The 12,727-nt window shown below is 57.0% G+C and overlaps 1 protein-coding gene across 8 annotated transcripts in view; it reads right to left on the reverse strand.

The window, feature by feature from the left end:
- Positions 1-12,727, reverse strand: part of DNM2 (dynamin 2) — an 85,337-nt gene that overhangs the window by 40,900 nt on the left and 31,710 nt on the right. For all 8 annotated transcript variants that reach the window (XM_036096956.2, XM_036096955.2, XM_036096952.2 and 5 more), the window contains exons 3-4: positions 1,752-1,901; positions 407-610 (exon numbers count right to left, since the gene is read on the reverse strand). In XM_036096956.2, coding sequence (XP_035952849.1) covers positions 407-610; positions 1,752-1,901 — 354 coding nt within the window. The remainder of the gene's footprint in view (positions 1-406; positions 611-1,751; positions 1,902-12,727) is intronic.

Consider the following 12,727-nt stretch of genomic DNA (forward strand, 5'->3'; position numbering starts at 1 on the left):
TGACCCGGAATGCCCCAAGCCAGAGACGCCACAGTCCCCACTGATCCCTACTGCCCCATCTGGCTTCACTAACTCATCAACCTTTTACCTCCTCTGCCTGGCCCCTGAGCAGTTACAGGGACATCTCTAGTCCTCTCAGCAGCTCTACAGGCTAGGATTGCTGTTGCCATTTTGACTGAGGGGGACCAAGCTGAGGAGAAACGCCCAACTGCCACACAACAGCCTCCCAGGGGCAGCCCTCCGGCACTGCTGGTCCCCACGGGAGATGCTGTATCCCAGGAGGGCCTTTTCCTAGGGGTCATATGCCAAAGAGAACACCAGTGACCTGGAATCAAGGATGCTGGGCAAGTTGCCATGCATCCAGGCCCTCGGGAGGGCAACGCCTACGGTAGGGCTCAGTGGTTACCTTGTGGGTCGACCTCCTTGGCCAGCTTGAGGGCGTCCGAGTTGGCCAGGTCCATGTTGGCAGGGGTGACGGCGAGAATGAGGCTGCTCTCCCGGCTGATGAACTGCAGGATCATGTCCTTGATCTGGTACTCGATATCTGGGGGCTGGTCCCCCACAGGCACCTTGGTGATACCCGGGAGGTCGATGAGGGTCAGGTTCAACACTGAGAGGGAAACCAGAGGGAAAGGTCATCAGAGACAGAGGAGGGGAGGCAGGCACGGCCCCACAGCTACCCAGCCCACTTTCCCAAATGCTGGGAGGGGTCTGCCTGCAGGATTCCTCCTGCCCTCCAACCAGATCACACCTTTGGATCCAGCAGCTCCTCTTCGAGGGCCCCCTCCTACAGACAGCCTCTCTCTATTGCAGTGATACAGTTTTAAATTGGGACATTTGCATTGGCAGCCTGGAAATGCTCTCAGTGGCTAAATAAATTTCGGCCCATCAATTCAGCCATGACCAAAGGCTGCTGTTTACCAATGTTTACCATAAAAACAAAAAGATGATACTCCAATAAGAGACACACTCTGAGATGTATTCATACAAAGAAGAGGCATTTTATATTATGCTACAATTTGAATAAAAGCGGTGAAACACACAAGCATGATATACACACAAACATGTTCATAACTGACTCAGGAGTGAGAATATAAAATATGTTCGTAATACTGAGGGCAGTGTAGGTTTTTGCTCTATACCCCTTCATAATTTTTGTATTTTTGTGCTGTGTACAGGCATCATTTATTCAAAAATAAATCAATTTAAAAACTCTAAGAACTCATGCTGAGGAGTTCAGAGTCTGCTAGAAAATTCTCCAAATGCCATTTGAGTTAGCAATCTATGCCCCAGGGCCACAAGTTGTACTTGGTGGCAGGCGGCGCTAGGTAAATGATGGGAGTTTTTTTTAAATCAGAACATTTTACAGAGAAGACTGGCTATCTGGCTCCTCTGTAAGGCCCGGAAGACTTGGTTACCCTGGGCTGGTGTCATTATGTGGCCGCCGTGACCTGGGAACCACACCATGGCCACCCTTTCCACAGGGGCATACAGCTGCGATTTGCCCCAGTCCCCACCACTCCCAACAGTCTTTCCAGCATGCTGTGTTTCCTGAGAGCTGAGAATGATTTCTCAGTACCACATTCCTATCAAAAAATGGGAAGACAGAGATCAAGAGGGCTGTGTGCGTGTGAAGAAAAATGGAAGGGGTCATATTTTTTGTGAGAGTGTGGCCAACCCCACCCGTGAGTGGCACAGAGTCGGCTCCCCTCTGCCCCGACACCCAAAGGGTCTGCGCCTGTGCTGCCTACCGTGGGGCGAGTAGACCCGCAGGTTGATGGGCACTGGGGAGATGCCTTTGTTGGTCCCCGTGACCCTGTCGGTCTCCGCTTCGATCTCCTGCCGGACTTCATCAAAGTCTGTAAACTTTTTGGACTTACAGTGCAAAAACTCAGCATATTCTGAAAAAGGAAGAAAGATGCTCAAAATGAGAAAGAGAAGCAGTCTCGCTTGCGGGCAGGGAGCTGATGGCCTTCTGGGACAGGTGTCTTGTCAAGCAGAGAAAGCGAAGAATCAGTCACAGTGGCTCCAGGAATTTGGGGAGCCACAGATTCATCCTTGCAGAAAATATCTACAGGGGGCGCTCCTACAGCCGAGCCCCCTTCCGGACCTCAGGGAATTCCTCAAGGAACAAAACCAGCAAAGATCCTGTCCCCAGGGGGGAACAGAAACTCTCGTGAAGTATTTTGCGAAACGAAACGTCATGACGCGCTATGAGAAAAACAAAACAAAACAAAACAACCAACAGGTGGGTGTAACCAGCACTTGTCACTTTTGGATGAACAGGACACAAGGGGAAATACGGGCATGCGTCACCGGACAGCAGGTGGTGTACGTGTGAGGGAGCTGCTTCCTCAGTGTTACCCGTGAGACTGAGTCCAGAGTCGTGACACAGAAACCCCCTTGCTGTGGGTCAAAGGAGATGCAAGCCGCCATCCTAGGGGGATCCTGAGCTGCCAGCACTGTCCAGCTCGCCAAGATCCCAGACGCGCGCCCTTGGGGTCCATCTGTCCTTCCTCCCCGAGCGTGTGCATAGGATGGGGAACAGGGTGCTGCTGCTGGCCTCATCAAAGCCCGTCTGGCTCTCCTCACCTTCTGGCTGTTCCCAGGGCCCCCCACCTAGACACGAACCCCTCAGGAGAACCGCTTTCTGGGCAGGGCCTGAAGTGGGCAGAGGAGGCCTCTTCACACCTTCTGAGCCAAGTGACTAACGATGAGTGCTGGGCCCATTAGATACGGGATAAAGCAAGAATAAAATATGTTCGTCCTCAGATGTAGGGACTGAGCCTACAGGTGTTTGCTGTATAATTCCTCAACTTTTCCATATGTTCCAATTTTTGTGGTAAATGTTGGGAAGGGGAGACCCCGTAGGCTCAGAAACCACGGCTCAGCAGTGACGCTACAAAGAAAATGGAAGTCAGACACGCTGGCAAACAGCCCAAAGCACTGCACCACTACAGAGGCAGAGATGCATGCAGCCGCATCATCCCTAAGAGGAAAGAACGAGAAGTCGCCTCGATGTCCACCAGGAGGAGACCTGGCTACACAAATCCCAGCACAGACACACCATCAGCTGCCTCAAAAGAGAGGATGGAGATGGAGCCCGACAGAGGAGGCCCAGCAGCTCTAGAATCTCCACCCAGACGCAGAGCGAGGCAGAAAGAAATGAGGGCGAAGAGGCTCGCCATCCCATCACCGCGACCTAACCAGCTGGGGCCAACACGCAGCCCCTGCTGGCTCCAGCCAAGGCCCGTGGGTGCTCCCACGTGCCCCTCAAGAGCGAGCCCCTTAGCAGCGGGCATCTGTGCCACAGATGAGGAACCTGAGGCCCACACAGGGGAAGTGACTTGGCCCAAGCTCAGTGGTGGAGCTGGGATTCCGACTTCAGATCATCTGTCTCCAGGTAGTGGCTCTCAGGTCACGTGGCCTTTGTGAGGCCCCTGGCAGGCTCATAACCTCTCTGGACCTCTGCTTCGGGGGCCCGGGGGACTCTGTGGGCTCAGATCACTGAGGGCACTGGTCGCCTGGGGACAGGGGCAACGAGGACACCACCAGCATGGGCACCCCCACCCCACCCCCATCAGCTGACCCAGTTCCCAAGGACAGTCACGCTCAAGCCCCCCACAGGGACAAGAGGAAACGCTTGGCTGCTCTTCCGGCAGCAGCCTCCAAAAATGGAACAGTCCCCCAACCCCCCCACAGCATACCTCAGTTCTCATCCGGCTCACGGCCCGGGGCTCAGCACCCGCAAGAGACCATCCCCCTCCCAGGAACGCAACCACAGGATGCAGGCCCTCTCCCTTGTAGACCGGGCCCTGCCAGGCCTGGTACCTGGAAGGCCCACCCCCACCCCTTGCTCCTCTAGGGCCTGCCTGCTTGTTGCCTCTCCCAGGGAGCCTTCCTAAACCCCATGCCACCTGACACCTCATCCTGCATCTTGGGCCTCCTCCCCCCCCAGAGCCAGGACCTGCTGGCCATGACCCCTGGAGTCCAGCGGGCACTGGCCGTCTCCCTCTCTGCCAACTCCTTCATCTGCAGGATGTGCGGATGGTGCCAGAAAGCCACAGCTTCTTACCCCGGGAGTGGTGGGCAGCAGAAACCACACCCTCTGTGCCCAAGAGGAAGGTTCAGGAGCCTGCCAGGCCCATCCCTCACTGCCCACTTTACTGGGCTCCTTGTCACTTTGAAACCATGTGCTAGATTCCAGGGTTGATACTAACCTTCAAAAGCTTCCACGAAGCCTTCTTTCCCCGCACAGCACTGACCCTCTTAAAGCCAGACCTTGGCCCTCCTTTCCTCAGAACCCTCCATGGCTCCCAACTCACCACTTCCCCAGAGCCCTATAAAACTTCCTTCTCCCCAGCTTTTTTTTTTTTTTTTTAAAGATTTTATTTATTTATTTGACAGAGAGAGACAAAGCGAGAGAAGGAACACAAGCAGGGGGAGTGGGAGAGGGAGAAGCAGGCTTTCCGCAGAGCAGGGAGCCTGACGTGGGGCTTGATCCCAGGACCCTGAGATCATGACCTGAGCGGAAGGCAGACGCATAATGACTGAGCCACCCAGGCGCCCCATTCTCCCCAGCTTCTGACTTCAACTCATTCCCCTCCAGCCAGCCACTTGGGTCTTCTGCCTCAGGGCCTTTGCACTGGCTCTTCTCTCTGCTTATAGGCTCTCTCCCTAACCTCCTTCATGTTTGTTCAAGTGTCACCTTCTCCACGAGGCCTGTTCTGGCTCCCACCCAAGATGACGAACCTCTTGAGTTCTTCCTTCCCTGCCTTATGACCCTCCAAGCACTGGCTGCCTTCTAACAACGTTGACCTCCTCCTGTGTTATTTTCCGGGTTCACCCTATGGGGCAGGGATCTGAATCTGCATTGTTCACTCTGTGTCCCTGGGGGCTCCCTCTGGGTATACCTACTGACGTGCTCAATAATCATATGCATGACTGAATGACTATGAGAAAGATAATATGGTCCCTGCTTCGGCTTCTGTAAGGGGGCCCAACTCCAAGGCCACCAAGCTGAATATATGGGAGACTGGACAGGGACGGAGTCTAGCAAGGCCACCTGCTGTTTTTTCCTCTCTCTCTCTCTCTCTCTCTCTCTCTTGCTCCCCCTCCCTCCCTCCTTCCTTCCCAAGATCCTGACACCAAAGGCCCAGTCCTGAGCTGGGCCCCTGGTCTGACGGGACGATGGACACTGCCCAAGCGTGTCACAGCAGGTGCCACACACTCCAAAGAGACGCAACACAGCAGAAGCCAGGGGTGGGACCCCCTGGAGGGGCTAACCTGCCGGAGTCCAGCCCCAGCCCGCCCCAGGACGAGGGAGGCAGGCCAGGGCAGCGGTGGGCAGAGAGCCCGTGCCTGCACCATCTCTCTGAGGTGGCGACTTTCCCCCATTGCCTGAGGACGCTCTGGGCCCAGGGGTCCGGGGAAGGAGGGGAGCCTCCCACGGGCCAGGTCGGCCTCTGCGCCAGTCTCCCTGTGAAGAGAATAGAAACCTGAGAAATAAGACGGGAGGGGCTTTGCCTGGGGCTCCCCAGCCCTGTACGTGCTGGAATGCCGATGAGTTTTTAATGATCCCCTGTCGCAAAGAATAAGTCAGAGGCCTGAGGGCTGAGCTCAGAGCCTGTGATGCCTGGAGACTCTCTCAACTCGTTCCCAGCAGCCAAAGTTGAGTCCCCGCAGCAGAGCTGCACCCTGCTGTCCCCAGCCCAGCTGCCGAGTTCCTAACTCTCCCCTGCTGGTGCGCAGCAAACAAGGCCAGTGCCGCCAGTGCGGCCAGTGGGGCCAGTCCCTGAGCCCTGGGGCGGCCCTGACAGCCCCACCCCCACCCCCACCGGCCCTCCGAGCCAGGCCCTTCCCTGGGAGGAAGGGCAGCCCCAGGGTTTCCACGGGACCCAGCCCAGGGCCTGGCGCACACCAGGAATGAAGCAATCACCTGGGCCCTTGTCCAGCACTCGTGCTGCTGACCCAGAGGCGCCAGCCACCCTCTGCCACCGCACAGCTTCCCACCCGCATCCTAACTGTGGGGCAGTGAGTGCACTCGCAGTTGTTTCCTAGAAAGACGTTCTGCCCTCCTTCCAGGACTTGTTCCCTCATCTCCTTCAGGTCTCAGCTTGAAGCAGCCCTCCGTGGGGAGGCCCACCTTGACCACTGGGGATCCAGCAGATGCCCTGCCGCCTGGCCCCTCCCTCCACGGCCTGACATGCCATGTGCTCAGGTGTCCCCCTGCTAAGGCCGGAGCTGCGAGAGAGCAGGCTTAGTTTTGGTCACTGCTCTCTCCGGTGCCTGGTAGCTAGGAGGTGCTTAATAAAAATTACTGAGTCATCAGGTGCCGCAGCCTAGGACGACATCACCCTGAGTCCCAAGTGGGTCCCCGCTGTGCTAAGCAGCCAATCCCTACTTTGGGCATCTCCCAGGCCCTTCGAGAAGGTGTCCTCAGAAGGGAGATGACAAGTGCGTGCCGCCATGCCACCCGGGGCACCAGGAAACAGCCCCAGGTCAGTGGCCGCGGTTCCCTCAGGCCTGGTTTCCCGAGAAGGCTTTGGGCCCCCCTGTTTCAAAGGAGCTGGAGGAGGCCCACAGGACAGAAGGCACCTCCCTACCCCGCAGGCACAGCCGGTGACAGACCCCGCCGAAATTCTACTGGAACAACCAGCCTTCAGCCTAGCCCCTCGGCCTGGAAAGGCTGAGGCAGGAGCCACAACAGCATGTGGGGAGGTGAAAGGAAGAAGAGAGAGAGGTGGGCATGTCTAGCCACGCCCAGCTCAGAGTTCCAGCCCCTCTCTCAGTGCCTCAGTTCCCCCACAAGGAAATGGGACAACACTGAACACAGCTGTGGGGCTGCTAGGAAATCAAATGCCATCGCGCTGCGCCCACAGGAAGCACACAAATAGCTTAGCTGCTAGTCAGGGAAATGCACAAGGCTGGCCTTGGGGTATCAGGGCCTTTTTTTTTTTTTTTTGAGAGAGAGAGAGCATGTGCCTGAGTGAATGAGTAGGGCGGGGGGGAGGCGCAGAGGGAGAGGGAGAGGGAGGGAAACAACCTCAAGCCGACTCTGAGCTCAATGCACAGCCCAACTTGGAGCTTGATCCCATGACCCTGAGATCACACCCTGAGCCAAAATCAAGAGTCGCACACTTCACCGACTGAGCCACCCAGGCGCTCCGGGGTCTCAGGGCTTTGCATGGAGGAACCCTGCCCTGGTCTTCATGGACATTTCCCATCCTTACCCCATTCTCAACCCAGCGCGAAGTGGAACACCAGGCTGACTCCTGGCAGCAGGAGGTGGAGTCTGCCTTCCCCCAACCTGGCACAGCAGGCATGCTCACCTGGGACGGGAGGCCATACTTGGGGACTCAAATATACCTGGGAGACCCTGAGTACCCCATGATCAAAGGGGTCCAATCAAGAGGAACTTTGCAGAGGCTTTAGCCAACCAAGAAGAGGCAAAGCATGTGGCACCCCCCCGAGCTTGCTTGGTCCTCAGGCTCCCTCTGATTTGAGACAAGTCGTGCAGACCTCCCATTCTAGGACACACCACCACCAGGAAGGTGTGCTATTGTGATTTATAGTAAGAAATACATACTTGTATTTCTTCCCTCCATTTTTGACACAGAGCTCCTAGAATCCTTGGAAAGCCCTAAGTGATAAGAGCAATAAAGCTGTCTTAACATTCCTAATAAGCCCCTTTCAGAAACCACACATCAGTTTAAGCTAATGAGGAGACTTTTGGAAAGCACTTAGGATGGGAGTTGCTTGCCAGGGGACCAATTTATGTAATTAGAGGGTTGCAGCTTTTAGCCCCTCCCTATCCACCCCCACGGTGGAGAGGGCCATAGGTTGAATCCATCGCCAGTGGCTAATTTTCAATCATGCCTATGTGATGAGGCCCCATCAAAATCCCAAAAGGATGGGGCTCAGAGAGCTTCCTGGCTGGCGAGCACAAGGAGGTGCTAGGAGAGGGGCGCCCCTTCCCCACACCCTGCCCTACGCCTCTTTTCCCTCTGGCTGCTCCTGAGTTCTATCCTTTTTATATTAACCACTGATCTAGGAAGTAAACAGTTTCCCGGAGCTCCGTGAGCCGCTCCAGTAAATTCAGTGAACCTGAGGGGAGGGCCCTGGGAACCTCAGATCTATAGCCGGGGGTGAGAAGCACAGGGGACATCCTGTACTCGTGACTGGCGGTGGGGGTGGAGGGCGACAGTCTGGTGGGACGGAGCCCTTATCCTGGGGGGTCTGACACTATGTCCAGGCGGGCGGGCAGTGTGGGAACGGAGGTGACTGTAGGCCACGCAGTCAATGTCCACTGAGAACTGGAGAACTGCTTGGTAGTGTGGGAAAAACCCCACGTACACGGAGAAAGTGACAGCCCCAGCTGGCATCCCGGCCAGCCCCCCCGCGCCCTGCCCCCCCGCCTGACTCGCACCAGCTCCTGTCTGTTTCCTCATCAAGACACAAGGCCCATGCCCCGAGCGCTGCAGTGTCTTCCAGCTTTATAGAGAAGGCCCTGCCAGGGCCAGGCTCATGGGGAAAGGTGCCGGAGAAAGCAGCTGATGACCCCACCCGCCTTCCACCAGGAGAGAAGAGGCAGCGCAGCGGCCCACAGAGCACGCTCAGGTACCTGGCTAATGCTGACAGAGCACCCGCCGGGGTCCGGCCCTGTGCTGGGCACCAGAGAGCGGCGGACAAGGCACATCAGTGTCCCTGCCCTCTGGCACTGACTTTCGGGGCAGGGGAGAAACCATTAAGAAAATATAAAAACGGGATGAGATTACGTGATACGTGCTGTGGAGGAACTAAGGCAGCTGTGATGGGGCGGGGGGGCAGGAGGGCGTTGGGGCTCACACTCAGGAAAGGAGGAGGACAAGGACAAGGAAGGTGGGCAGGGTGTTCCAGGAAGGGAGCACAGTGAGGGCCAAGGCCTGGAGGGGTGAATGAATGAGCTGAGAGCTGACCTTGAGGATGAGCAATGAGGGAAGATGCTGCAGCTAGGGAGCAGGAGGAGGTGAGGTCCCAGAGGCCAGCAAGGACCTGTTGGGGTCATAAGGCTTTGAGAAGAAAGCTGGGAGCGAAGCCCTGCCATCCCCTCGCTGGCCCCTAAGAACACCAGCCAAGGTCAAGGGAAGGGAGGCTCAGCAGGCCACATTCCACACAAGAACAGTCCCCAGCACGCAGGGTTTACCAGGCCAAGGGATGGTTCCCAGGGAGGAGCAGGGTTCACCCATGAGCCATCAAACTTCCTGGTGGCTGTAGTTTTAGGTAATTATTTTTTTTTAAGATTTTATTTTTAAGTAATCTCTACACCCAATGTGGGGCTCGCATCGCATGCTCTACTAAGCCGGCCAGGCACCCCATGTGGTCTTAGGTAATTTTTAAACTAAGCAGATTAAAAGTAATGGCTCACCAAGACCAGTCTGGACCAGAAGCCAGGCATCACTGGGTGTCACAGACATCAGAGGACTGAGGCCCAGCCACAGAACCACATCGTGGGACTCCAGACCCCACAGGAGGCGGCAGCCACACCAAAGCCACATGGCGTGCCAGGGCCACAAGGGAGGTACCACTATCACCCCCATATTACAGATGAGGAAGCTGAGACACAGAGAGGGAGGCCACTTGTCCCAGGCCCCAGACACTAGGGGTAGCTGCCTGGCTCCAGAGTCCTTTCTCCAGAGTCAGCTGGACAAAAGTCTACTCTCTAGAAACAATGCAGCCCCACATAGCCCCTCCACCAATCACATGTCCCCCACTAAACTTAGCCTCCTCCCTCTTATTAGTGGGATGTCCCGCCTCCCACCCAGTTAGGGCACCTCTGCTGTTCATCGCCCTGGACCCCCCCACCTCTAGGTCACTCTAGACTGCCCTTCACCCCCACAGCACTGCCCTGGGCCAGACCTCACCACCTCTTGCCTGGTTCGAGGCTAACCTCTCCCTGGCCTCCCTGCCTATCCTTCCACAGGGCAGCCAGTGGGCTGAGCAGGTCTCTCCCCACCCGTGTGCTCTTTGGGCTCTCATGCCTAATCCCCCAGCAGACTGCCAGGCCATGTCACCTGCCTCCTGACCCTCCCCCCCAGCCTCACTTCACAGCTTCGCACATGCTGTTGCCCCTGCCCAAAATGTTCTCCCTGGGCCCCCGGCCCAAAGTAAATCCAACGGCCAATATACTGTCCCACACCCCCAGTCCTTGCCCCTCTCAGCCTGACCACGGCATCTCCTGTCTGCCACCCCCACGCTGCCTCCCTGGCATCCGGCTGAGGTCCAGCAGGGCACGCATCTGCTGGCAGCAAGAAGAGACGGAAGATGCCACAGTCAGGTGGAGGAGGAGGAGTATGTGTGCTGGGACCCGGCAAGGGCCACTACCATATGGGACACCTGGGCCTCGCTTCCCATCTCCACTGCCAGCCCAACAGAATCCAACCACAATTCTATCTCCACGGCTGCCACCCTGTCCCCACCTGCCCCCAGGCACCACTCCCACCTCTTCCGGTCCCCTGCCCCGGGCGGGCTCCTGTGGTCTCTCTTTCACCAGCAGCCACAGGATCTGGTCAAGTGACACCTGGGCCTAAGGGTGCACCCCACCAAGTGGGTTTAGAGCTGGGCTCTCATGATGATGCTCCTATGTGCTCTTGGGCAAGTGGCTTCATCTCTGGAAGCCCCAGTTCCCTCCTCTGTAAAGTGGGGATGATGGGAACGGAGACCCCAGCATTAGTCCAGGTCAGGCACTAGGCTAATGTGCACCCTCAGAGCTTCTGCCTTCAGTGCTCTTCAGTCTGCCACTCTCTGCTGGAAGGGAGCTCCCCCTACCCTGACACCCCAACACACCTGTCAGCCTTGGCTCCAACACTGCTTCTTCAAAGAAGCCCCAGGATGCCCCACCCTCTAGGATGAAGTTAGTCACTCTCCCCTCTCCACACACACTCCAATCTGGTGGGGGCCAGGCCTGCCAGTCTCCCCCCTGGCCTCCCCCTTCTGTCCCCTGGCACCAACGGGAATGCCAGGTAGGCAGGTGGTGGCAGCAGCCTTGGTCCCGTCACTGCTGTGCCCTGGGCCTGGACCAGCCTGTAGCATGCACTATGTGCTCATTGGACCACAGCTGGTGACGGCCACCATGGAGATGATGGGATAGCCCTCCCGCCATGACACAGCCTGCCACCTTCCAGTGCAGAATGCCAGCAGACCTGTTCTCCCAGCAGGCCATCCCAAGCAGGCCGGCAGAAAGCACACAACCACAGCCCCTGAGTCAGCACCACACAGGGAGGACCTGCAGTGTGCCAGGCACTGTGCTGCGGCTCGGACGTATTGAATAACGTGGTCTTCATGGCAACCGCCAAAGTCAGCGCTATTATTATCTTCACTGTCCAGACAGGAAACACATCGTGAGCAGCAGTCCCTCCCCAGGGGCCATGAGGCCAGTAAGCTGCAGAGTCACGATCTGAACCCAGGCAGCCTTAGCGCTCAGGGCCGACCCACCAGGGCAGAAGCTTTCCCCGCGTGGCCAGGGGCCAGAAGCATGCACATCAGCATCAGCTGGGAACTCATTAAAAATGCATATCCTCAGCCCCCACCCCCTACCAACCGGCTGAATGGAAAGCGGAAACCCACTGGGCCATGCCTTCCTTACGTGACTCTCTGACCCACTGTCATCTGAAACCCCCGGCTCTGCGGCTGCCAGTCTTGGCCCAGCGGATTGGACACCTAAACCCACAGGAAGCAGCCCACTGGCTCGCCTGTGGCCTATGACATGGCAGAGCTCACAAAGAGGAGGTGTGGGCCAATCGGCTACCACCTCTCACTGGAGCCACGCCCCCTCACAAGTGGGCTGGGCGGAGTCAGAAGATGAAGATGAGAGCACGTGACTGGGGCACAGCGCAGGGGAGGGGCTGAGCTCTGACTCAGCTCATGCCCACCCAGGTTGATGCCCATCCAGATCGGGTGCCAAGTGCGAAGGCAGGTGGCCCGGCTATGCTTCAGTTTGCCCGTAAAATGGGGGCGTGTCAGCTGCCTTCCTAGGACAGGTGTGTCTAACCGGGCCGTGCGGGGAGCCTGGCGCCCTGTGGATGCTGAACCCACCAAGGCTGATATTCCAGGTCAGTGGGGAAAGCAGCATGAGGCCACTCGGGGCTCTGGAAGGAGAGACCATGCCCCCAAGAGCTCCCCTGTCCCCTTCCAGCTTCTGACCCGAGATGCTTTCCAAGGAGGCCTCAGTGGGTTTTATGCTGGAAGACATGCCCACCTCATGCCAGACTTGGCCCAGCTGATTGGACACCGAAGGGAAGACAGAAAAAAATCTACACATGGGCCATTCTATATTCAACGGATGGGCCTCTTCCCAAGCCAATGTCATCATCAAAACGGACATGGTGGTGAGGAGACAGGACAACCGAGTGAGTGTAGGAGGGGACTGATCAGAGCAGCTGGAAAACTAGCCAGGGAAGATATCTGGGGGGACAACTGGCAACATACTCATGATGGACTGGCATCAGGTACCATGCAGGAACGATTACTTTTCTTGGGTGTGGCTGTGAATGTAGGAAGGTGTCCTTAGTGCAAGGGGAGGCTCCCTGAAACATTCTGGGTTGACGTGTCACAACGTCTGCTACTCATTTTGAAACCGTTCAGCAAACTGTGTTATCCACAACATTGCAAACAAACATGGCGCTTAGCAGCCTGGTCACAATGGAGGACACGAGGGGTGGGTGTTCACCGAACTGTGCTTCAGCTGTGC

The sequence above is a fragment of the Halichoerus grypus genome, chromosome 1 (assembly GCF_964656455.1).
Source record: "Halichoerus grypus chromosome 1, mHalGry1.hap1.1, whole genome shotgun sequence".
In the NCBI taxonomy this organism is placed as follows: domain Eukaryota; kingdom Metazoa; phylum Chordata; class Mammalia; order Carnivora; family Phocidae; genus Halichoerus; species Halichoerus grypus.